Here is a 25585-nt window from a genome sequence, read left to right as displayed (position 1 = left end):
GGTACCTTGCAAAGCCTGGCCCACCTAAAGCTATTTGGGAAAAGCACTAGTGCAGACAATGAGTCACACCCCACCACCCCCCAACACCCGCCTGTGTGCTTCATCCCCTCCGCATCTGTGAAACGAGAGAACCAGCTGGATTATGCAACACAAGTCACTTGGCCATTTTCACACCTGATGGGAAAAAAGACAAAACAAAAACAAAAAAACACTTGATCATAGCAAAAGGTCATCCCTGGTCCCTCAAGGTAGGATTTAAATGCTGTGCCCTGTACAGGAAGCTAAACACTTGCAGACTTGGTGCCAAGACAATTTTTTGTTCCACTCTTGAGAGTGTAGTCACCAGCCTCGCCCTGGGTCCCAGCTCCTGACGTCACCGGTTAAACAAGCAGAGACTGCACAACGCTGCACACACAGCTTGCTCTCTCCTGGGACTGTCCCAGCGTGGCACATGTGAGTTCTGAGACCAGTGCCCGGTGGCATAAGGCTCAAAGCGCTTTTAATTTCAGTTCAGTGCCTCATCGAACACAATAACACTTGGATTCACAAATACCATGTAGACCTGTTCACAGGAGTACTTGACAAATCCCAGGTGAAGAGCAAGGGTCAAGTCATATGCCTTAGTCAGCCAAGACAAAAAATCAGTATTAACTTCTGTGCAGAGAGCCAATAACACTAAAAATAATCTAATGTACGTCTAAAGAAAAGGGATCGAGTGAAAGGCATTCGAAGAAAAATGCAACCTGAATTACCAACCCCATTTAGATGTTTAAAATCTGAGCCTATTCATCTTCTTGCTTAATAAACTGCTGATGAAAAAGTCACAACTTAAAATTTTTATATGAACCCTGGGAAATAAGCATTTTAAATTGCAAATTGTCCTACTGAAGCCGAAAGAGACAGTGCATGAACTTATAAGAAAAACAGGTACATTTAAGCAGTGTAAAAAATTTAAAAAGTTACTTAGATCATGTGTGTGTGTGTGTGTGTGTGTGTGTGTGTGTGTTTATGCTTTTGTCATGTAGTGAGGCTGGTACTTAGAATGTCAGGATTGCTCTGCGAAATAGTCAAATGCAGGCAACATCACTCCATTCTAAGGAGCACAGTGACCCAGGAAGGGTGCTAGGAAAATTGTCCCTTAGATTCAAAGTCTTGCTGCTTTAAGCATTAAAATAGGGGGCTAACTATTTATTCAAACTTAAGTTTTATAGCTCTAAAGCCCAGAAGGGTTTTCTGTGAGTAAAAGCAAACAGTATCAAGTGCCAATGCCTACATCATCTACACTGGGGGCTGCCACAAGAAAACTGGCACTAACCCTAACATCTGAGCATGGGAAATTAAACACCCATGCCATCCAAGGGGCACCACATGAGATCCTGGATAGAAAATGCTAAGAAACAGGCAGTGTTCCTTCCCTCACAAGGCTCACCATGAAGACTATGTACAACATGCTCTAACAGCATAGGGAAGGTGAACAGAACTTTTCCCCCATAGAAGTAAAATTTACTATTTTCAAAATGTACTTTTATTACACATCCTTCCAGAATAAAATCCAACTAACTTGAAAATAAATTCCAACAGCCTAATCTGCTAGACCAGGGCGACATCAGTTCTATTTCTGAAGTTCAAGTCCTTCTTTCCAGACAGGATGGGCCTCTACCCATTAATCACCTGCAGCCAGCTGCATGCAACTAGATATGACTCTAGTCTGTGTTCTCACAATAGGTCTCCTCTTAATTAACTCAGTTACAAAATGGTATCTGGCTCTCCCTTGTAGAGAAAACAAACAATGGTCTCCTGAACTTGGTCCTGCCATCCCACAGAGTGGGAACGACATGCCAGCCCAATGCCCTGGACTTTCTTGGGCTGTTTTGCTGCTACTCCATCAGAGGATGATCTAGTACAGGTATTCAATCACTAGTGCCTCACCCAGGGCCCTCTGCCCAAAGACACCTTCTGCAGATAAAACTCCTAACAGATTCATGTCACTCTGAAATATATTTTACTAAGTACTTATTTGGGTAATATTCCCCAAAGAGTTTTACAATGAAAACTCCCTGGAAAATGGGTATGTTAACTAGGTTTATTCAAATTCTAGAAGCATTTCAAATGACCAATGCTTCCTATTTAAAACCACATCACATGATCTCACTTAAATGTAAAATATAAAGAACTTAATAAACTCATGGACAGAAATGATTCAATGACATGGAAGCATGGATCAGACTGATGAATCTCAAAGGGAAGGAGGGGGGCGGGTGGGTGGAGGGAGGGAGAGATTAACCAAAGAATTTATATGCATATATGCATAACCCAAGGACACAGACAATGGTGTGGAGAGGGACTGGGGAGGGGGTGGGGCGGGGTGGAATGGGTCAAAGCTGAGAAAAAGGCACATCTATAATTTTTTGACCAAAAAATATATATTTTGCCAAAACATAAAACAATAAAATAAAATCACTGACATTTAGGCACTGGGAGTTTGCCAGTGGAGGGAGGAAGATAGAAACAGCAAGGTGCATTGTGCTGAAGGCTTAGCAAAGGCACACTCAAAACAGCTGAGGGCTTCTTAAATTGTGAATGACTAGTACACAGGGTAACAGCCTGGCTAAGTTCAAGTGCTTCCTCACCACATCCTGGCTCTGAGACCCAGGAAAAATCCTTACCCCCCTGTGCTTGTTTCCTCAGTCATGTGAGTGTAGTACTGGAACCTGCACACAATGCTGTGAGGATTAATCCTACGGAAGCGCATACAACAGTAAACTGTACGTGGAACATTAAGGGTCATTGATAAACGTCACCCATTGTTACCCAAATGAGTTAGAACAAAGCAGGTGGTTATCTCCTGTCAGTTTCAGTGTTGTACCTTGGGAAAGATCTAGAAGGAAGCCAGTGGTGTGGTGTGGAAGCGCCATGGACAGACAAGTTGTCTTATGTGTGCCAGTGCAGGGGAACCTGAAAAATGAGAATTGGGTCATGCCTGAGGTCAGTCTGCAAAGTTTTAGTCCAGGGGTCAGTGAGCCTTTTCTGTAAAGCACCAGATAGAACGTATTAGTACTATCTGTTGCAACTAGTCAGCTCCGCCATTGTGGCATGAAAACAGCCATGCATGAAACAAACAAATGAACTTGGCAGTGTGTCAATAAACCTGTATTTACACAAAGAGGCAGAGGGCCAAATGGGCCTTACTGTGATCCCTGTCTATTAACATAGACCTTGAGCACAGGAATGAGGGTGGGGTAAGGCAGGCCTAACTCTTCTATACCCAGGAAACACACCTCATTCACATCCCATCCCTAGGTCCATATCAAATTTTTCCATATGTAGGTATTGCATTATCAATGCTATACATGTGTACATGTACATGTGAGAATGTGCACCTCTTTACTTAAGAGTACTTATCTCACAATGCACATTCACTCTCTCAACATTTCTCTTCTATCAACTTACTTTGAGTCAAGCTAAATGTAGGTATACTCCAGTAAGGTTAGTGCAAGTAGGAGTATTAGTTATTTTTCACTGAAAATTTCTTTCTATTTTGGCAAGAAAGATAAGGCTTGGGCAGAATATACAGAGTTCCATATCAGTTTCTATGCAAAATTTCCTTTTAGATGACATCTGTAACCTTCTAAGGTTTACTGGGAACAATCACCACTTATGTGTATTGTTCTGTATCCTGTCTGCTTTAACATTCACCCACAATTTTCTTTTCCAATCAAAAAGTGACATTAACAGTAACTTACTAAACTGTGTACTAATGATGCATTAAAGTTAGTAACAGTCACATTAAAATAAGCCAGGGTGAGCAGGTGGACCTGCACTTTTTACCTCCAGCTTTTACCTGGTAGTGTGTAGACATCATGCAGTGAAAAGACTTCTCACTAATTTGTGCCTCAATCTGAAGACAATCAGTGATAAGCCCATCTTCCCTTTCCTGGCCCTTTCCAGACATAATGTAGCTAAGTCTTGCCTTTCAGGAGCAGGAAACAGAATAGTCACTGATAAAACAAATTAAGCTGGGACAAGAGAAGCGGGAGACAGGTAACTCCTTCAGGTCTCATAGTGAAGGAGAAAGACTGGAGGCAGCTGCTGGCTGGCCACCTGGTGAACCAGCAGTTGTATGGCTAAGATTCTCAGTGCTGCTAGGTAGCTGCGTGGCCCAATCAATGGGAAATTAGGAAACTCTAGGCACAATGTACATGAAATAGGTACAGAAACGGAAGTTGGGCAGACCAGAGAGTAAACTGGAGTGCTCTTCCTCCTGTGATTTAACCATTTTTAGGATGGTTTAAAGTGTATAACTAGTTATTTGATGTTAATGATTTTATGCTTTTCAATAAAATAAACCCTTTAGACTCCCTCATTGCTCAAGGATCAACTGCATTTTATAGGACTACATATATAATAAAAGCAATTTGTTGGGCAATAAAATAATATTTCAATACAAGTAGATAAATTTATTCTAATTTATTCACAAGAAAATTCTGGTCTGGAGAATCAATTCTATGGTCAGTCTATTTTCCTAGCTCATTTCCTCCATACTTCTCATCTTCTGGGCACTCTAAGGGGCTCACTGTCCTCAAATATTTTGTACTGTGTTTGACAAACAATTCATAAAATTTCAACAGAGGAGATGATGTCCGGATCAAACATGTTATCTTGCTCCACTGCACATCATCCCATCCTGTAACTATCATTTTCAACTTTTGAGGCTGAAAAAGGTTGGGAGGCAGTTCTACCTCTCCCTAGTCAAAGTATATTTTAATATTAATCTCTGATCAAAAATAAAACCTTTTGTATTTCCTATCTAGAAATCAAACCCTGCATATCATTCAAAGCTCTCCCAATAACTTCCTCCTCCATGAAGCCTGCCATGACTACTCCAACCACAAGAAATCCCTCCCCTTCAGATCCCATGTCACACTTTATCTGAAGCTCTGCCTGCTGAGTTTTCGGTAGATGTTTCCCTTCCCAGGTACCCTAGCAGCCTCCATATCCCCTCCAACACGCAGAGATCGGACCCTTACCAGATCCTGTATTAATGAAAGCGCCTAGGAAGGGGGACTCGATGGGAAGCGAAGTGAAGAAGGCAGAGTTTTGTGCGGCATCTGAGGCAGGCTAAGGACTGACTCTGAGAGGGGAAAGAAGACAGTAGTGAGGAGGCAGCAGCTGAACCTTGCGAGCACAGGGCCAGGGAGGAGATGAACTACGGGAAGTCTGATTGCAAGGCTAAACAGCAGCAGTCCCCTCGGAACACAACGAGGAAGGAGGAGGTTCCAGAAAGGACGTGCGGCGCACCTGAGCTCCACAGGCAGGCGCGCACACCGCTCTTCCCCTGCCCGCTGCCTTCTCCTTCGCTTACTTTTCCCTTTTCTTTCATATTGTTTCCAACAGAGGGGGTGCCCAATATTTACTATATAACCTACACATACAAAGCTGCAAGGAGCCAAAATTTTCAACTTGAGAAACTGCTGGGACTTGTAACTAGTATTTCTGACATGCAGAGGCCCCTCTGTTCCCTTTCAACTCAGGTTTCTGTCTTTGTGGGTTGAGGATGCTGAGTGGCTAAACCAGTGCTGTGAATCCTGAATATATTTCTTCAGTAGTAAACAAAGATGCATTTTTTAACAAAAGAATATGTATATTTAAGTTTATAAATATTATAATATATATGTGAGTTCCAAAAGCACAAATTAAATCACATGATTTTATAAATCGATACAGACTTAAAATGCTCCATCACACAGATAACTCACCACCAGCTTCTATTAAAGAAAAGGAATTGCTTGCCTTTCTAAAATCTCCAAACAACTTAATATTCTACAGAATGGTGACTACCAGTAAAGAGCACATTTTCTCTCCTAAAACTAGTATATTAGGGATATAAGTGCATTCTACTTGTTCACTCAGCAATGTGTATTTCTTAAATTCATATTTTATATATGTTGAACACTCACTATGAATTATTGAATGACTGGCATTTAACTCCAAATTACTATTTATATTGTGGAAGGATGCCTGTTTGGTGCCAAAGCTATAGTTCCATTTACTTCAACGGTTAAATATCAGCCTTATGCCAGAGTATAGGTGATACTGGCAAGAATATTTGTTGGAGATTATGCACAACCTGCTCTGGCCTTCCTAAAAGCCTCTTTCAGAGGTTATAAGAGTTGCTCTGGAAGATGGTGTGCTGAAATGAAAATTTTTTTCCAATGACAACATCTTTGAACTATCTTAAATTAAGACTGTTTGTATATATGGCAGTGTTTGTTTAGTTACTGCACAAAAGACATGTCCTAGAAAGAATTTTTCAAGTCTACTTTTAATTTTAAGAATCACTGATTTCTACCCACCTACCTTGCTGCCTAACCACCAAAGATAAATCAACAATGCTTCCTAGCATCTGTTTTATGCAAAGAGATGGACCGAAAATATCAAACTAAAGAAAAATTAGTTGTAGAGATTTTCTTATAAATTTTCCTGAACACATTTCTCCTTTAAAATAAAATGTTCCTAACATCTTTAATTCCTCATTTCAACAGTTAAGACCCTTAGAGGGGCTCTGGGTCTCATTCAATGGTGCCTGGGGCGTATTTTCCACAAGGTAGAAGCTTCCCCAGATACACTCCACTGCTCATCACCTGTCCACTTCATTGCTTTCCCAGCAACCTGCAGTAAATTTAATTACTTTTTCATTTCGTTTTCTGAAGAACCGAAGGGTGATTTTCTGGAATGTGATTAAAAAAAGAAAGTAGCCAAAATCCTATTAAAATCTGACTTTTTCACATTATACCAGGATCAGCTGTCCTGAAAACTAGCCCACTTTGAGCTCCCAGAGCCCCAGCCCACTAAAAGAGCAAATAATTGTCAGATTTGCAAACATTATCTCCTGAAAGAAACTGAATCCAACGCCTCAGGAGAGCCACAAAAAGAAAAACCTGGTCTTCTCTTAACTGAGTCGTCATCTTAACTCTCTGGTTCATCAGATAAGTGAACTGTGTATTTACATTTATCTCAGTTTATGTTTTCATCCCAAACCTTTACTCTTCCCTGGTTCCCTGTGGTATAAGTTGCCCTCCTCTCTCACCTGCATGGGTAACATCCCCTCTGGGCAGTACAACTGGCCTAAAAGCTACTCAACAAAATGGAAATATATGTTGAATGATTGCTTTAAATGTAAGTACTAAAGAAGAAGCTGTAATAAAGTTATTACAATAATTCACTTGAGTGGACAAGAGAATCCACAAGGCAGTAGTATCGTTTTTGTAGCATTTCCCTGACTCAATAAAAGAGCACTAAAAATAATTTCAATGACAAACTGGGGGCCCAAGACACAGGTGCAAGTCCGTATCTTGCCAGATTCCCACGGCTTTATCTCAGCATAAGCCCAAAGCCACTCTTGGTTCGATGCCTACTTCTTATATGTATGTAATATAAATCCATGTTTTGTGCTCATCTTTCTTAATGGAATTATTTTTAAAAAGATAATTTAGAACTACAATGTCTACTTCAGGGAACTTTCGATATGAGCAAAATGAGAAAAGGAGCTAAAATATGAATACAGCCATGGCCGGTTTGGCTCAGTGGCTAGAGCATCGGCCTGCGGACTGAAGGGTCCCATGTTCGATTCTGACCAAAGGCATGTACCTCGGATGCAGGCTCGATCCCCAGCCCTGATCAGAGTGTGTGCAGGAGGCAGCCAATTGATGTGTCTCTTGCACATCGGTGTTTCTCCTCTCTCTCTCTCTCCACCCCCCTCTGAAAAGCAATGAAAAAGATATCCTCAGGTGAGGATTAAAAAATAATAATAATAAAAATAAATAAATAAAAAATAAAATAAAATATGAATACAAGTGGAAAAGAAATAAAAGTGAAAAAAAAACAGTAATAATTTCAAAATAATGAAATGGCACTCCAGCTATCTGAAACTCAGGTATCTTGGCACTGTGAAGAATCCAAAAGAAGTTGAGAGTCAGGAAAGAATGAAGAACAGCCTCTCAGACACCCCTGCTTGGTTCAGAAATAACCTGCATCCAAACTGGGGTTTTAAAACACATCTCTAATATGTCTGTCTGATCACTTAGTTTCTGAATCTTTGGCAAACAGGTACCCAGAAAGGAAGGAAGTACTGACAACAGTGAATTGTAACCTGACAGTCTCACAGCAAGAAGAGGAAATGCACAGAGGGACTCAAAAGTCAAGCTGAACTACCATCTCCACAAATCCTAGGAATACCACCACACTACTGGCCAGGATGAAACTAGACTTCATAATGATGACCCTGAATTAGCAAGGAAAGCTTAAATTACCATGCAAAGTCATTAAAAGAAATGCATTCTATGTGTCCATATGTTTACCAAAAGACACGTGACAAGACTGCTCACTGCAGCACTGCATGTAATAGCACAAAGTAGAAATTACCCAAACCCTCATTAAAGGTAAAATAGATAAATCAGGGTATTTTGCAGTGGAATACTCTATAGCAATGGAGGTGACAGATCTACAACTATCATAATTTATTTATTCAGTTCTAGAAAGGCTCTCAGGTACAGCCAATGCTGCTGGTCTGAGGCCCTTGTGTAGCAAAGCCCAAGAAAAAGATTTAAAACCAGTGTCTGCTGAGCTCCTGGGAACTGAATTATGCCTTGTCCTGGGCATATGAGCCTGGAACTAGGGGCTTCCTGATGGCTGAGCTTTAGGACCAGTATCTGGGCTTCCCTGTGCCTCTCAAATTGCATCCCTGTTAGCAACGACCAACTCAGGGACAAAAACTAGGAGTCGGGGACAGCAGAATAAGAACTTGTTCCTACTGAAAGGAATTTCCTACCGTTTCTTATTAAAACTTCAGCCTTTGGACTTCTTAGCTGAATGCCTTTCTCATAGTATTTGCAGAGGGAGGGAGGGAGAGAGAAGGGAAAAGGGAGGGAAGGAGCAAAGGAAGTGAGCAAGCAGGCACTTAGTTTGCCTGGGAAAGTGCACCCATGTAAAGGCTGGGTTGCCTTGCCAGATGGCTAAGGCTGCTTAGCTCCAAGATAGATGTCTCTTCTGTGAGGCGCTCAGTTTGGAGTTACAGATATTCTGATGAAGAATGAGCCTGAAGGGTGAGAATGGAAGGGTAGAGACAAGTGTGAATAATAAGCCCTCTTCTCCCGGGGAGCATCTCAGAGCCATAAACGCATGTAAGGCAAAGCTTTTCTTGGCAGATAGAAAAATGTTAATAACTCTAAAGTTGCCCCAGAAATTCAGTTCGTTGTTTTGAACTGTTTAGGCATTTGGAAGGGTGACAGGAGGAATATAACATATGTACAGGGATTTTTTTCAGATTCAAATAAATATTTGAAAGCTTTCTGGTACATATTTTATAAGCTGAAGACATTAAGAAACGCTCTCTGATCTTTTCAAAACTGATTCCCCTAACATAGGAAATCTCAAAAACTAAGAATATCTGAAAACGTTCCTTAGTGGCTGTGATGGTTCATTTTATGTTCAACTTGGCTAGGGTACAGTACTCAAACATTTGATCTTGCATATCTGGAGGCTCCTGTGAAGGTATTTTGTGCATGAGATTAACATTTAACGCAGTAGAGGCTGAGTAAAGCCGATTGTCCTCATTCAATAAGTCAAAGACCTTTAAGTGAAGACTGACTCCCCTAAAGAAGAGAGAATTCTGCCAGCAGATTGTCTGTCTGACACTGAGGTTGTTTCCACCTCTTGGCTACTGTGAATAATGCAGCACTGATCATGGGAGTGCAGAGATCTCTGCAAGACCCTGATTTCACTTCGCTTGGATGTATACCCAGAAGTGGGATTGCAGTATCCTATAGTGGTTCTATTTTTCATTTTTTTAAGTTTGTTTTTTTAATCCTCACCTGAAGATATATTTATTAATTTGAGAGAGAGAGAAAGGAGGAGGGAGGGAGGGAGGAGAGAGAGGGAGGGAGGGGAGGGGAGGGGAGGGGAGGGGAGGGGAGGGGAGGGGAGGGAGGGAGGGAGGGAGGGAGGGAGGGAGGGAGGGAGGGAGGGAGGGAGGGAGGGAGGGTCGGGCATGTGCCCCAACTGGGAACTGAATCCATGGCCTTTCAGGGTACAGAACAGGGACAATGCTCCGGTCAACTGAGCCACACCAGCCAGGGCAATCGGCATTCCCACCAGCAGCTGCACGAAGGCTCCCTTTTCTCCACATCCTCACTACCACTGTTCGCTTTCTGGTTTTTTGATAGCAGCCACCCTAACAGGTGTGGGGTAGTATTTCACTGCAGTTTGATTTGCATTTCCTGATGATTCGTGATATTGACCATCTTTTCATTCTAAAACAATGTTTTTGCCCAAAGGACAAAGTATTCCAGCAGTGAAAGAAAATATCTCTGTGGTACCAGAAAATATGACCTCTCATAACTAAATTCCCTTAGTTTTAGTCAGAAATCATTCCATTCCAATTGATTTTTTACATGTCTTAAAAATTGTGACATGCTTAAAAACTGCGACATGTCTTCAAAACTGTTCCAGCTTCAAGAGGAAGAGAAAGAAAGACCTGAGGGTAGCCCGGCTGGGCATGGCTCAACGGGTGAGCATCAACCTATGATCCAGGAGATCGTGGTTCGATTCCCGGTCAGGGGACATACCCGGGTTGCAGGCTCGATCCCCAGTAGAGGGTGTGCAGGAGGTAGCCTCTCAATGACTCTCTCATCATTGACGTTTCTCTCTCTCTCCCTTCCTCTCTCTGAAATCAATAAAGATATATTTTAGAAAGAAAGAAAGAAGGAGGGAGGGAGGGAGGGAGGGAGGGAGGGAGGGAGGGAGGGAGGGAGGGAGGGAGGGGACAGACATGAGGGTAAAAGGTGTTCTGGACATTCCAGTGCATTCAGAGCTCAGCCCTCCTCCCCAAAGACTCACCCATCAGGGCAGCATAACCTGGAGATAGAAAATATTGTACAATGACATCTGTTGAGCCCGAACGAAGTAACTCTAAAAGTACAATAACATCCAAGAGCAACAAAGAGAGTAAAAACAGACTATCTTTGGGTCAAAATGCCATCCCACAAACTTGAAAGGGGAAGAAGGGTCACAGTCAAAGTTCTGAGTTAGAATGCCATGGGGCTACACTCTAGCATCAGCACGGACCTTCAAAGCAAGCCTACACCTGACACATGACTTTACCATTCACAGGTAGGAAACAGAGGTTGCAAACTGGACACAGTATCTTGCTCACCTCTGTGCTTTGACCTTCATAGAGTATGCAAAATTTCTACTTAACATCTGCATATTTCACCATCCACTTTTCATGTTAAAACACAAACTAGAGAAGAGTCTGGTTCTTGGAGTGTGGTCTTCCAATGACATCCCATTTTACTCCTTTTTCTTTTTTCCCACCCAACAGGGAAGAATAATCTCTCACCAACACCTGAGAGAAAAGCTCTGTGCAATCAGCAAGATCTGAGGGTCAGAGCTGGCCACTGCCTGTATGACCAAAGGTGACAGTCCTCTAAGACTGTGGAAGCCAGAATACCTATCTGGAGCCAGGAGGCCAAAAAGAAATTACTACCTTGAGATGAAATTCAAATATCAGAACCAGAAGGGATCACCAGTGAGTGGAACCATGAAAACCTAGTCATGCACAGGCTCCTGCAAGGCTCCGAATGTTCAAGGCAAAGCTGTGGCTTCCTTCACAGACAGGTTTCTCCCCCTCAGCCCCAGCAGCAGGGTGATGCCACACGTGATTGTGATAGACGATATGTTAAAAAGAAAAAACAACAGACTGACAACAGTGAGAAGACAGATAGATGACAGCTATAGATAGACAGACAGATAGATAGATGACAGATGATGATAGATAGATGATAGGTAGGTAGGTAGGTAGGTAGATAGATGATAGATAGATAGATAGATAGATAGATAGATAGATAGATAGATAGATAGATAGATAGATAGATAGATAGATAAGATAGATAAGATAGACACCCCAATTCTGAATCCAGAAAAAGCACGGAATCTTGGAATCTCTGAAAAGCCTGTGGCTAGTGCACTATAGACCTCAAAGCCAAGACCAAAGGTACATATCACACATAGTTGAAAGCACCCTTAAACCTCTTCTAGGACTGGCATCCAACCCACCATCCTGCCTCAAGGCTGGAACAAATCTTTTGAACACGATACTACTCGCCATATGAGTAAAAAATATATATTTCTCTTCAAATACTACAAACACAGTTTAAAGCACTCAGATACTCACATTTTAAAAATACACAAGAGCTGAGATTAAACAGAGAAGAGCTGATTTGTCTCTCCCATGTCAAGTTGCCTCAGGGCCATAAACTCATTGAGTGGTAAGAGGGGAAACTGAGGCACTCTCCAATCAGTGTCTCTCCATCTGTCTATTGATCCCTGTCTTTTGCCTCCTGTGTTTATCTCTTTCTCTGCCTCCATCTATTCTCTACCTTTCCTATCTTTCCAGCACCACAGCATGTAAGTGAGTGGGCTGCTGGAGCAACTACACTGTCACAAAGAAGACCACGAGACTGAAAAGCACTAAGGAGGAACCCAAGAAGGGAACATGTAAAAAAACCCTCACCAGCACTCAAACTGTCTCTGCCTCTAGTAGCTTCTTGTTCTTAAAAATGTCCTCATTAAGTGGGATTGGTGTTCAACTGCTGGTTTTTCCTCTCGATTTTAGTAATCACCATTATAGGAACATACTGAAGTAAGCTGTTTTGGCAATCCACACACAGTTCACACATGGGTGGTTTTGGTTCTTCTCAATTAAATTTCTTGCTTCTAAATTATTAAATAAAAGATTCCCCCTCAATAGTGTGTGTGTAGAAAGGTCACAAACCATGTGACACAGCAGACCACACAGGATCAATTTTGGTATCTGACCAAATCCCACCCTAACGCTGTCTGGCAGGTCACCAATCACACTAACTCCTGTTATACTCCAGGCACCTGCCCTGGGTCTGTCCCTGATCTGGCTATTGTGGCACAACCTATGCCCATTCACAAAATTATGGTGGTCCCAGTGCCAACTAGACCCTCGTGTTTTTGTGTCTGAGAATGTAGGGTTCTAAGCTAATTTATTAAACTGAATCAATTCACAAATGACACTCAAAACTGCTACACATGGAGATGAGAAAACTCTGAAAAGCTTTAGCTCTGATCAGAGAAGAGATGAGTCCTGCCATCCCCCGCCCCTGGTCAAATGCTCAGTACACACACACACACACACACACACACACACACACACACAATTTCCTTCTCCACTTGCCAACCTCTGAACACCATGACCAGCTCTCACTGAGAACTTGAAAAAATATCGAGAGAATCGAGAAAAGGCATCCAGCATAAACTAACTTTCTCATGAACCAAGGAACTGAAGACACAGGCTTATTTGATTCATCCAGCAAATATGTACTGAGTCCATTTATTGAGTACCTACTGGGTACAAATCTCCCTTTCACCTAGATAATGCCCTGACACCAGAAATTGGCTAGGCTAAGTTATTATAAGTCTGCCCTCTGTCTCTCCCCAGATCTTCTTTCCTCACTTCAAGAACTTTTCTTGGCCTGGAACAATCTTCCTTCCAGAATTCTCTTACATAACCACATCAAGTTGCCCACTCTGGTTTCATCTGCTGGCTGACCTAGTTCCAGCTTACTAGGAAGTAGTAACAATCCATCCTGACCCTGTACACCATGTGCACATGCCCAGCTCAAGTTAACAGGCTATGTGACTGGTTGGAACCCCCCCCCCCATCACCCCCATCCTTTAAGGGAAGGAGTCTCTCGGTTTTCTAAGAAGAAAAGAACTTAAGAATGTGTTGACACACATCCCAGAGACCAATTCACCCTTTCACATTGCAACATTATTTTCTTTCTAATATCACAGTAACTGATGACTGGAGAGTTTAACCCAAATTTCTTAATATTTCGACCTAAGAGCTTGAATAAATTTTGAAATGGAAATCACTACCACGTTTTGCCTCTACAAGAACCAAACATTCTTGTATCTGATATCCGTTCTCCTCAAACTGTACATGAATATCATCCACCACCAGCCATAGGCATGGGTCAGGGTGCCACCAAGGGGAAGATAGAGTGCCAGGAGGGAAACAAAACCACCAGATGAAATGGCACACCAGAGAGACAGTTTGCCCTTGGAAGAAAATATTTTATATTAAAACAAGCTCCTATATTATGCAGTAAAATGAACCAATACATGATTTTTTAAAGATAAAAACTCAAGACTTCAAAGAAAGTTCCTGCTTATAGCAATCTGTCAGGCTATGTCAACAATACATGAAGTTTCCTGCAAATAACTGTCTTGCCTTTAAATGGGCTTTGAGGAAATTTCTGAAAAATGTTTCTTTCACCCACACTATGAACTTCTTGAGGGCATGAACTACATCTCATCCTTCCCTTTGTCTCCAGTGACCTAGGACAGTACCTAAGATAGTGTCTGGCACAAAACAAGTACTCAATTATGTTTGCAGAATTAATTTGGCTGAAATAATGGCAGCAGCATTATCAATAACGAAAGATTTTTATCACGTTTGGATGAGAGGAAGGGAAGGAGATCAGGTGTATGAGGAAGTGGAATAGAAGCAATCCAATTTACCAAAACAGTTTTGGCTGCCATGGTAACAATCAGACGAAGCAGCTCTGTTTAGTTCTTTCCCACTTAAACAAGTACAGGAAGGCAAATATTGTACTTGCTAATCTCCCATTAGAAGGGGGTGGGGCTTAGGACACAAGTCTACCAGGTGACACAGGTGGCCATTAAATTTAATAACCTTTGAAGAGTTTGACAAGGTGTCGTAATAATAATAATATCACCAATAATAAGTTCTGGTTTGTACACTGATCCTAGGAAGGTTATTTTAATCATTTAATGGTTACGTGTCAAATAACTGCTCCTGAGATCTGGCAACCATGAAAAGCAGGTCCATATGTGTGTGTACATATAGACATAAAAATAATATGATGTGAACTCATCTTTCTTTATTCCTAAAATTGTTACTTTTTTAACTAGCTGGACCCCAAACCAAGTCACGAATGAAATATGATTCAAAGAGCAGAGTTTATAGCAATGTTTAAATTTTTCTACTTCCCTGGTGGAGTCATTGCATTTTAACTCATTTGTCAACACTAGAAAAGATGGGTATCACACCCACTTTCTCTACACAATTCCTCTTACACTGCAATGAGTCAGTCTCCAGGCCAGGGTGCCCTGTACTGTACTTCCCAAACTGCAGAGAGAACCTGGGAGGAGGCGGAAGTGAGGACTCCTTGCCCTTCAGGCCCACTCTGTGAATGGGTGAGCCAGGCCACTGCCACCTCCTAGGGCTCTTTCCTTTTCTGAGTCTTCTGTCTCAGATACGTGAAATGCCAACCAAAATGATGCCTTACAGATTTTCTTAATAATGACAGCCAGAGCTCCATAAAGTTTCAACTAAAATCTAAGCAGAAAGCAAATCACATGATCTCGCTCATATGTGGAATCTAATGAACAAAATAAACTGATAAACAAAACAGATCCAGAGACATAGAAGCATGGAACAGACTGACAGTTTCAGAGGGAAGGCTGGGGTGGGGAAGTGGGAGAGGAGAGATTTTAATCAAAGAACTTATATGCATAACCCACGGACACAGGTGTAGAGAAAGCCTGGAAGGGGCAGATGCTGGATGGAAGGGATCAATGGAGGGTTGGAGGGAAGGGGACATCTGTAATACTTTCAACAATAAAGATAAATTTTTTAAAATAGCATCCAAGTCCAAAAAAACCCAAAACCATTTTACAGCATTCACCTATTTGTCACAGTGCCTGAGGAAGAAGTGATAGCAGCTGCCTGAGAAATACCATCACACCAGGCAAAGCCAAACGCAAATCAATCTCAAATAAAAAAAAAAACAAGTAGCTTTCCCTCCCTGCATCCCCTTTCCTGCTCAGAATTAAGTTAGTAACTTTCTATTACGTTATTTCTGTTGGAGTCATAGGAGTAGAGAACTTATTGTATGATTTTTATCATTTTATTCTGTTTTACACAGAGTTTTTCAATTCACAACATCTGGGATCAAATCGCTGCTTTTTTACTAGCTATGCGATTCCCTTAATATTTTATAGGCCTAAATTTCTGGGTACAAGTTTCTTCATCAATTAGAGAAAAGAAAGTCTACCCCCCCAAGGTTATTCTGAAATTTAAACAAATGAACTCTTGTAAAATGCCTAGTACATAGTAAGCATCAATGACTCTATGTGTCCAGCAATAGAAATGCCTAACAATGTCTCTTTTTCTACTTATTAGTAGGAAAACAACATATGCAAAAATTGCTATAGAGAACACCAAGTTGGCAAAGGGCCGGGGTCACCACCGCTCGGGCTCCCGGAAGTCCTCCAGTAGATGCCACAACCAGGTGGCACTGAGGGGCCAGCTCTCCCAAATCCACGTCCTGAGAGAATCTCTGGACGCCGAGCATTTCCCTGTGGCCCTGTAATGAACGAGGAGCCTTCTGCAGGGCTCAGGAATGCGCAACTGAAACTTTCTCCCCTAAACCCTGCCTGAACGCATTCCCTTTCCTTAACTCTTGGGGGATCTCGGTCTTGGAAAAGCTAGTGAATCGGTGAATGGAGAAAAGCAACTCCCGGAGAAGAGCGGGGCTCAGGGGGTCTGCACAGGAAACACCGCTTTCCCCTCCCGCCTTCCAGCCCCCGACACGCACCTGGGGATGAACTTGGCCTCGTCCCCCAGTCGAGCCTGGAAGTCCTGCCACGCGCGGCCGGCGCCCCGGGGGGCTGGCAGCGCCTCGGGCGCGGCGTCCCCGTCCCCGTCGTCCTCCTCGCTGTCCGCGGGGTCCGACCCGGCCCCCGACTCGGCGAGCGCGGGCTCCCGCAGCCCGCAGCCCCGGCGCCGCCCCCCGCGGCGGGCCCCGCGGAAGCCGCGCGCGAACTCCTGGAACGTGATGGCGCCGTCGCTGTCGGCGTCGAGCCGCCGGAACACGGCCTCGGCGTCCGCCGGCCGCACGCGCAGCTCCGCGCACAGCGCGCTGAACTCCTCGCGCTCCAGGCGCCCGGATCGGTTCGCGTCGCAGGCGGCGAAGACCGCGCGCAGCCGGGCCAGCTCCTCCCGCTCCCCGTCCGCCTCCATCCCGCCCGACCGGGCGGCCGAGGGAACTTGGAGCCGCCCTGCGGCCCCGACTGCGGCCACAGCGGGAAGCCCGGGGCACCTGCTACCGCCCGGAGTCGCGGCGAGTGGGGCTCGTCCGGCCGGTTCGGCCACCTGCGGGCACGTCCGGGCGGCGCCAGGCGAGGCGAGGCGAGGCGAGCGGGCGCGCGGGGGCGGCGCGCTCCCCCTCGGCCCCGCGCGGACTGCGGGCCCCTCCCTGCCCCGGAGCGGTGCGCGCGCCCTGACTGCGCCCACAGCGCCGGAGCGCCCGCCCGAGACTGAGCGCGGGCCTCCCGCACCGCCCGGCCCCTTTCCCCGCGCGGCCGCTCCGCCCAGCCCCAGGGGAGGAGCGCGCCGCTCTGGTTCCCACGCCTCCCGGAGCCCGGCCGTGCTTCCAGAGCCGCGACCTCGCAGGAGCGTCGGTTTCGGGCTCTTGGAGTTAGGGACCCTTCAGAACTGGGGGTGCGGCAGGAGCAGTGGCGTTGTCAGGCCCTTCCGCATATGTTCTTGTTAGGGTTAAACCAAGAACTTAGCTCCGCACAGACACGTGGCCGTCATGAGCATGGGAAGCAAACTAGACAGAAGCGAAAAGGAAGGTACGGGTTCAGATTGGTGTATTTTCTATTCTAATTCCGGAAAGTTGGTAAACTTCTGTATATACATGTTTCCTTACAAACCAAGGTGCGAGATTGACCAGAAGACCCCATTCTCTGGTTTTACTGACTCTCCGCATGTCCGTCCACCGCGAAGGTCCAGCTAGTTAATATGCAATAGAAATCACACAGATCGTCCAGATTCCCACATCCAAATAATTTCTCTCAGTCCTTGTCTCCTCAGCCTGAGGGAAGATTAATAACCTAAATCCTCGGTAGGCAGCAATATTTAAGAGACTGGGGCAGCTTTAAAAACACACACTCCACAAATCTTAAAGAAATGATATATCCGAATGTATGGTCCCCCTTTGATCTAAAGCACTCATTTCAACAATGCTATTGTTTCTCTAATACTGTTTTATGAGTTCAACGTCCTTAAAATTCATTCACTTTGATCCTTTTAAAAAATCTTGTCCTTCCATTTACAAGAGAACTTCGCTCAGTCATATGACTTAGGTAGCATACATTCCTTTCCATGATTCTTACAGCCTGTAAAAATGCCTTTGGGTTATTTCTACTTCATTCACATTATCCGTTTCCTCCACTTTTTAGACTTTCTTTACTGCCGTTTCTTTTAGTTATGACTGTATTTCCATTTCACCTCATTCTGGATTCTCTGTATTGATTTTTTAAAATACGTTAAAGTAGAGGATTTGACTGACACATTTCCTCAGGCTAGTGTTCTTCAACACAAAGCTACATGCTAAACATCTGAGGAACTGTTTCTTCTTGAACAGGTCAATGAGCATAGTCAGCACTCAGCAGCATCTATCAAGCTGTAAATACCACTGGTAATCTCTGTCTGTAAATTTAACCTGTAAATTCTGAGAAGCCCTGGTCTTAGCAATCTGATCACTAAGTGGATATAGTTCTGTACAAGTGGACAGCTAATACAGTGAAATGAATTTTACCATTAGTGCAATATAAATTGTTATTGATTTTGAGTTTACATGCTTTCCTGTTTATTCTAAAAATTGATTTTTTTCATGTAAAGTAAAAAGTGCCTAGCTTGCAATGCCTTTAAAGCTTTACAAATATACTTATTAAACTGAATCTTTAAAATATTATCATTATTAATATCTGTTTTTCAAAAATAAATGAGTTAATATTTTTTTCTCTTTTTAAAATTTTTATTAAATTTATTGGGGTGACAGTAGTCAATATGAACATACAGGTTTCAGGTGTGGGTTTCTATGTTACAAGATCTGTATATTACTCTGTGTGCTCAAAGTCGTATCTTCTCCTGTCACCATATATTAAGACCCTGAGGCAGAAATGCTTTCCTGAAGACCGCTCATGCAACTCCATTCCTGAACTCACTCTGACATTTGCACTAATATCTAAATTCTAATATTCTTTGACATGCTTTGTCCCTTCCCAGAGCCCCTTCATTGAAGAGTCATCAATAAACATGGATTATTCCAAATGTCTTGTGTACACCTCTTCTCATTTCCACAGATATTAATCTACTCCGGACCTAATGTAACAGTTATCTATCACTGCATAACAACACAACATTTAGTGATTTAAAACAACCACCATTATATTTGCTCATAATTTCATTGTCATCAATTAGGACGGGGCTCAGGTAGACAGTTTTTCAGCTGGCTTCCCTGGAATCGTGTAGTTATGGTGGTTTAATTGTGGATGCATGGTCTTTGAGGGCCTCGGTCATGTCTCTGGAAGTTGGTGCTCACTGTTAGCTGCACCATGTTTCTGCAGGGGTTCTAAGTAGCATCATTGTAAACATCTTTGCTATAAGCATTTTCACTACATAATTAATTGGCTGTAAGGCAATTTGGCCATAAAAAGATAAAAGAACAGAAAATAAAACAGGGACATTAAAAAAGACATAATGAAACATGAAAATTTAACAAAATTTTAAAAGTCTTTATTGCAAAAATGAAAATACATTGTCTATGAAGTTTTTTTTTTTTTAATATATCTTTATTGAGTTCAGAGAGAGGAATGGAAAGGGAGAGAGAGACAGAAACATCAATGATGAGGGAGTCATTGATCAAGCCCACAACCCGGGCATGTGCCCTGACCGGGAATCGAACCCTGATCGCCTGGATCCTAGGTTGATGCTCAACCGCTGAGCCACGCCCGGCCAGGCTCTATGAAGTCTTTTGTTCACACTACTATACTCTTCTTTGGTTTGTTGATTTGTCTCCTTGTTGGGCATTGCGCTTTTTCTCTTTTTCCCTAAAATTTCTTCCTTCATTAAGAGAGGTATCAGTTTCCAACTAAAGAATCGATAATGCTCACAGAGGCTGTTGTGAATTAGCAGCCTCCTCTTTTATATTTGCCATAGCTTGGTAAACTTTCGGTTTCAATGGGTGGAAGGGATGACTGTGCTCACCGAAAGATTTGCAAAAACTTACACAGCATGTTATCATTTCCCAGTACAGTATGCAACCTGGCTAAGATCTATATAATATAAAACTGGGCCCAGCCGGGCGTGGCTCAGCGGTTGAGCGTTGACCTGGGATCCAGGCGATCCGGGTTCAATTCCCGGTCAGGGCACATGCCCGGGTCGCAGGCTCGATCAATGACTCTCTCATCATTGATGTTTCTATCTCTCTCTCTCTCCCTTTCCTTTCCTCTCTCTGAAATCAATAAAGATATATATATATATATATATATATAAATAAAAAACTGGGAGTACTTTGAGAATCTTGTCAATGGAGAAATGAAACCAAACTGTCAACCAGTTACTTTATCTTTATGTTGAAATTGCCTTCACAGACAATTATTTCTGGGGTAAAAAAAATTGCTGCAAAATGATTGCGGCAGTAATGTTCACGGCAACAAAGTCTATGGCAACACTACTGGACACCGTCTCCAGGAGGCTAGGTCTTCAGGAGGCTAGCACGGGTTTTGTGACGTGGCGGCAGAGGGCTGAGAGAGTAAGTTCGAAGGCACAGGTGCCTTTCAAGCCTCCGCCTGTGTCCTGTTTGCTGATATTCCATTGATCAAAGCAAGTCACACGCCAGGCCGTACATCAATGTGGGAGGGTACCGACTATTCAAGGCCATGGGTACAGGGAGATCTACTTTATTGGAGGCCCTTACTACAACAATATACCATACCTAGGGTACCAGGGAGTGTCTAACACATTCTCTCCAGTTCCTGTCCCTGCCGACCTCCTACTCATTCTACAACAGCTGGACAGTCCTTTTTTTTTTTGAATATGTTTTTATTGGTTTTAGAGAGAGGAAAGGAGAGGGAGAGAGAGAGAAAAAAACATCAATGATGAGAGAGAGTCATTGGTCGGCTGCTCCTGCACGCCCCCTCCTGGGGATCGAGCCTGCAACCCAGGCCTGTGCCTTGACAGGGAATCGAGCCATGGTATCCCTGTTCATGAGTAGAAGCTCAACCACTGAGCCACATGGGCCAGACCTGGGCAGTCCTTCTTAAGTACTAATTATTCTGTCATTCTAGAGATCAATACATCTTACTTGATAGTAATTCTGTTCCCCAGGAGACATTTGGCAACCACTGGAAATAGTTTGGTTGTCACAGGTGGAAAAGGGGAAGATGCTACTAGCATATACTAAGCAGAAGCCAAAAATGCTGCTGAACATCCTATGAGGCACAGGGCCAGCCTCGCATAACAAAGAATTACCGGACCAAAAGTATAAATAGTGCAGAGGCTGAGAATCTGCAGCCTAGTTCATAAACCCCAGAAGACTCCCAGTAAAAGAGAACCAAGGGTAAACTCTTCATCTGGGCATTGGAAGTCCTCTCCAATCTGGTCCCACCTTTTATATCAAACACCTCTCCCTTAGTCTCCATCAGGACTACTACTGTCCCCAAAGTATGACATAACTGATTACATAACTAACCTTACAGCTCTTTACTGTGATGACAAAATGTAAGTATAAAATATCTCTTAGCTTTTCTCTCTCCTGCCTGAGCAAATCATTCTCCAGCCTCAGTGGAAGGGTTGGATCCTGCTTTTCCTATCAGTTTCCACAATTTTATTGTGACTTGTCACAAGGATGTTGTTTAGCATGTATGTCAGCTCAAGTGACAGGGTGGAATGCTTTTTTTTCAAATCTTTTACATGGTTTTATTTTCCATGTTAAAACGCTGATCCATCTAGAATTTATTTTGGGTCAAATGTGAATTGTAGATTCAATTTCACTTTTTTTCTGGATTTCTACATAGTTTTTCTCAACACCAGTTACTCAACACTCTCTTCCTCATGGATTTTAATACCACCTTTAGCATGTACTGAATTCCTGTGTGCGTTTGAGTTTATTTCTGGACTTTCTAGTCTGTTCTCTTGAGGAATCACCCACATTTTGAAAGGACTCTTCAGCTTATAAAAAGATTCCCAAAGGAGTCCTATAAATATTGGGTTGCCTTTTGTATTTTTAAGCGTTTGTTTGTACATCATTAAGTAACAGAAAAGATTGGGGAAAGCAGGGAGGAGGCTTAAGACATTTGTTAGGAACAAATACATATTGACTGTCCATCTGAAGTTTTCATGTAAATCAGTGAGAAAATAGGAGTTTTTAGAAAGAGTAAGGAACTCTGTTTATCTAAAATGTGAAATGCCTCTACACAGCCATTCACAAGGTACTGAGGAATGCTTTTGAATGTCCCCAGCAGTATACTCAGGGGAAGGCCAAGGTTATATAATCTGTCTCTAATTTTTTCAAGAAATAGAAGAAAGAAAGGAGAAGAAAGGAATAGCAGGCATTTCTTTTCTATTTCAGCATCCAGAAACAGCTAGCAAGGAATCAGGGAGAACAGAGCAGCCTTTGAGAGCCAGTCAATTGGTAAGTAAGGAGAGCCTGCCTCCAGTTATCAGCATGACTTTTAGAAAGATCAGCTTCTCTTGGCTGCTCCAGGGTTTTAAAAATCAGAGATAATCTTGTTAGAGCGTGTTTCTCAGAATAGTGAAACGATATTGAGAAGAAAGAGTTGTGTGATTAAATACATTTCCAAAACACAAATACAGTTGGAAAAGAATCCTACTGTATTCCTTCTTGAATGAGATAAAGGAAAGCTGTTTTAATCTAATATTCCCTAAATGTATTTGACATGGAAGCTTTCAGTTTTTGGTTTTGTTTTGATTTTGTTTCTATTTCTGTGGGCTTTCCATGTTTCTATTTTTGTGCTCCTGAGAACATACTTTGGGAAACCCCATGTTCGACACTGACTAGAGTGATCCATCAGTCAGGAGAAATTATCCCTTGCTACTACATCATAAATTGGCCCAATTTCCTATAATAGGGAATGAGCACCATCCCTTAACTTCCTCTCCACCTAGCGGGAGAGGCTTTTAATGGAAGCCTGTTGTAATCTACCCTATAGGATTTCTTTCAGGTACAACAGCCATCCTCAGAGCCTGACTTATCATTTTAGTTACTCTGTCTCAGAAAGATCCGATAAGCCTGTTAAGATGAAACTGGATATCCAAGTAATGGCATTGCCACTGAGGGCCCAATTAGTACGTTCAGGAACTCTCTCAAACATATGCACCCCTGCAACAGCTTGAGTCTTAGTTTTCTCCTGATATCTACTCAAGGCTCACTGTTCCTAAGGAAGTTATAGGAAAACATTTGAAGACTTTACAGAGAACAATGTGTTGGCAAATTTACATCATAGTGATTTGCTTACTCTTTATGTAACTATGATAAAAGAGAAAAGAATAATATGACACCCATATATACTTACCTGGAATTAGCAAATGTGAACATTTTATCACATTTTTATTGATTTTTTAAAATATTTTATTTATTGATTTCAGAGAGAGGAAGGGAGAGGAAGAGAGAAAGATAGAAACATCAATGATGAGAGTCATTGATCAGCTGCCTCCTGCACGCCCCCTGCTGGGGATCAAGCCGGCAGCCCGGGCCTGTGCCCTGACTGGGAATGGAACCATGATCTCCTGGATCTTAGGTTGATGCTCAACTGCTGAGCCATGCCGGCCAGGCTATCTGTGTGTTTTGTTAAATAACAGCATTATAGATCCAGATGACCTTCCTCTTGGATTGCATATTGTATTTATAATCAATATATAGCGTTGTTGTTGTTGTGTGTGTGTGTGTGTGTGTTGGCAGCTATCAGACTCTGATAAATCTTTCATTATAAAAACTTATCTATCTCTATAATCCTCCAAACACTATCAAACACCAACTTGCAAACCAGAGCTGAGTAGGCGTTCAGTACCAGAACTGAGCGAGAAGCATTGTGTTTCAAACTTCTGATCCCATTATGTGATGACCAAGCAAAGCTCATATCATTTTCCCACATTAGCAAACTGTGTATCTCATACATCTTGCTCCTCTCAATTAAGATAAAAGTCTGTATTTTATTATATATGCAGAAAGTGGAGACAGAGAGAAATCAAGTCCAGTGAAAACACATTGACCCCAGTTTAACTCCTGGACAATTAAAAACAGCCAACTTCATAAGCTGAATGACCTTACAGTGGACCCCAAATCCCCACCCCTTGGTGTACATGCTCTGTATAATCTTCCTCCCCTTTCCAAGTGAGTGGGACCTGTGAATATGCTGGGATATTCACTCTTGCGATCACTGTATCCTATACAGGACTCTGTCCCAGCAGATAGGAGTGAGATTCTCCGGCTGGACTTAACTATAGATGTCCCCACCCTTTTTGAAGATGCCCTTTACTTGGTTTAGGAAGTTCTCCTCTATTCCTACACTGCTGAGAATATTTATCACGAGTGAATTTTACATTTTGTTAGATGCTTCCAGAATGTTTTTAGATGATCATGTTTCTTCCTCCTTTATTCTGTTAATGTGGTGAATTATAATGACAAATTTTTAAATTTTAATTCAGCTCTCACTTTCCATGTGGGATCAGGGCTTCTTCACATGGTCTCCCTCTCAAGATGGTTAGACTTCTTACAGGGAGCCTCAGAACTCCAAGAGTGAGTGTTCAAAGAGTCTTGGGCCAAAGCTTCAATGCTTCTTATAACCTACCCTCAAAACTCCCAGGATGTTAGGTCAGCCACCTTCGATTGGCCAAGCTAGTCACCGAGGCCAACGCAGACTCAAAGGCAGAGTAAATAGTTACCACATCTCAACAAGGGGAGCGATAAAGAATTTGTGCCCATCTTTAATCTCCCACACCTTCCTGGCCTTGAGTTTGGCTTCCTATTACACCCTTTCTGTTGCTATACCTCTGTATGTTTGAAGTAGGATGGCTATTTCTCACTTCAGCTCACTCCACCATACTGATCAGATATCTTTCTCCCCTGCTTTAGACCTTAACTTAGATATCATTTCCCTGACCTTCCAAGGAGAGATGAGGGCTCTCTCCCAAGTGTCCCCACAGACTCCACACCCCACCTTATCCACTGCGCACGGGCCCTGCCATTCAGCCATACTGTTTCCCAAACGTTAAGCGCTTTTTTAAGACTCTGTACTTCCTCCATGCTGTTTCCTCTGCCCAGGATCCTTTCTCTGTTTTGCCCAATGCAATCATATTTAACCCTTTAAACATCCTTCATGAGGGAGGTTTCCTAATTTTAGAGACAAGAAAGCTAAATCTCAGATTGAGTGATACGACTAAAATCACACAGCTCACAGAAGTACTCTTCAAACCCAGGCCATCCGAGTCAGTGCGCTGCATGCTTCCCCTCACAGTGCCCGGAGCGGATGCCGCCTTGCCCCGCCCCACCCCGCAGGTCCCCTGCGCATTTCCTCCCAACCACCACCCCTGCGCCCTTGCTGCAGGACTGCCCTCAGGCTGCTAGAGTCGGCTTTGCCTGTGTGTCCAGAGAGCCATGGGTGC

General features: G+C 43.0%; 1 protein-coding gene across 2 annotated transcripts in view; it reads right to left on the bottom strand.

Annotated features, from left to right (window-relative positions):
* The window catches only part of RASEF (RAS and EF-hand domain containing), a 56659-nt gene extending 39493 nt beyond the window's left edge, over positions 1-17166 (bottom strand). For both annotated transcript variants that reach the window (XM_081150631.1, XM_081150632.1), the window contains exon 1: positions 16710-17166. In XM_081150631.1, the coding sequence (XP_081006757.1) occupies positions 16710-17134 (425 nt within the window). In that variant the 5' untranslated portion in view covers positions 17135-17166. The remainder of the gene's footprint in view (positions 1-16709) is intronic.
* Positions 17167-25585: the final 8419 nt, after the last annotated feature.

Source organism: Miniopterus schreibersii (genome assembly GCF_964146895.1).
Source record: "Miniopterus schreibersii genome assembly, chromosome: 11".
NCBI classification, from domain to species: Eukaryota; Metazoa; Chordata; class Mammalia; order Chiroptera; family Miniopteridae; genus Miniopterus; species Miniopterus schreibersii.
Note: the sequence above shows the minus strand (reverse complement) of the source record. Positions and strands in the feature narration are given on the sequence as shown.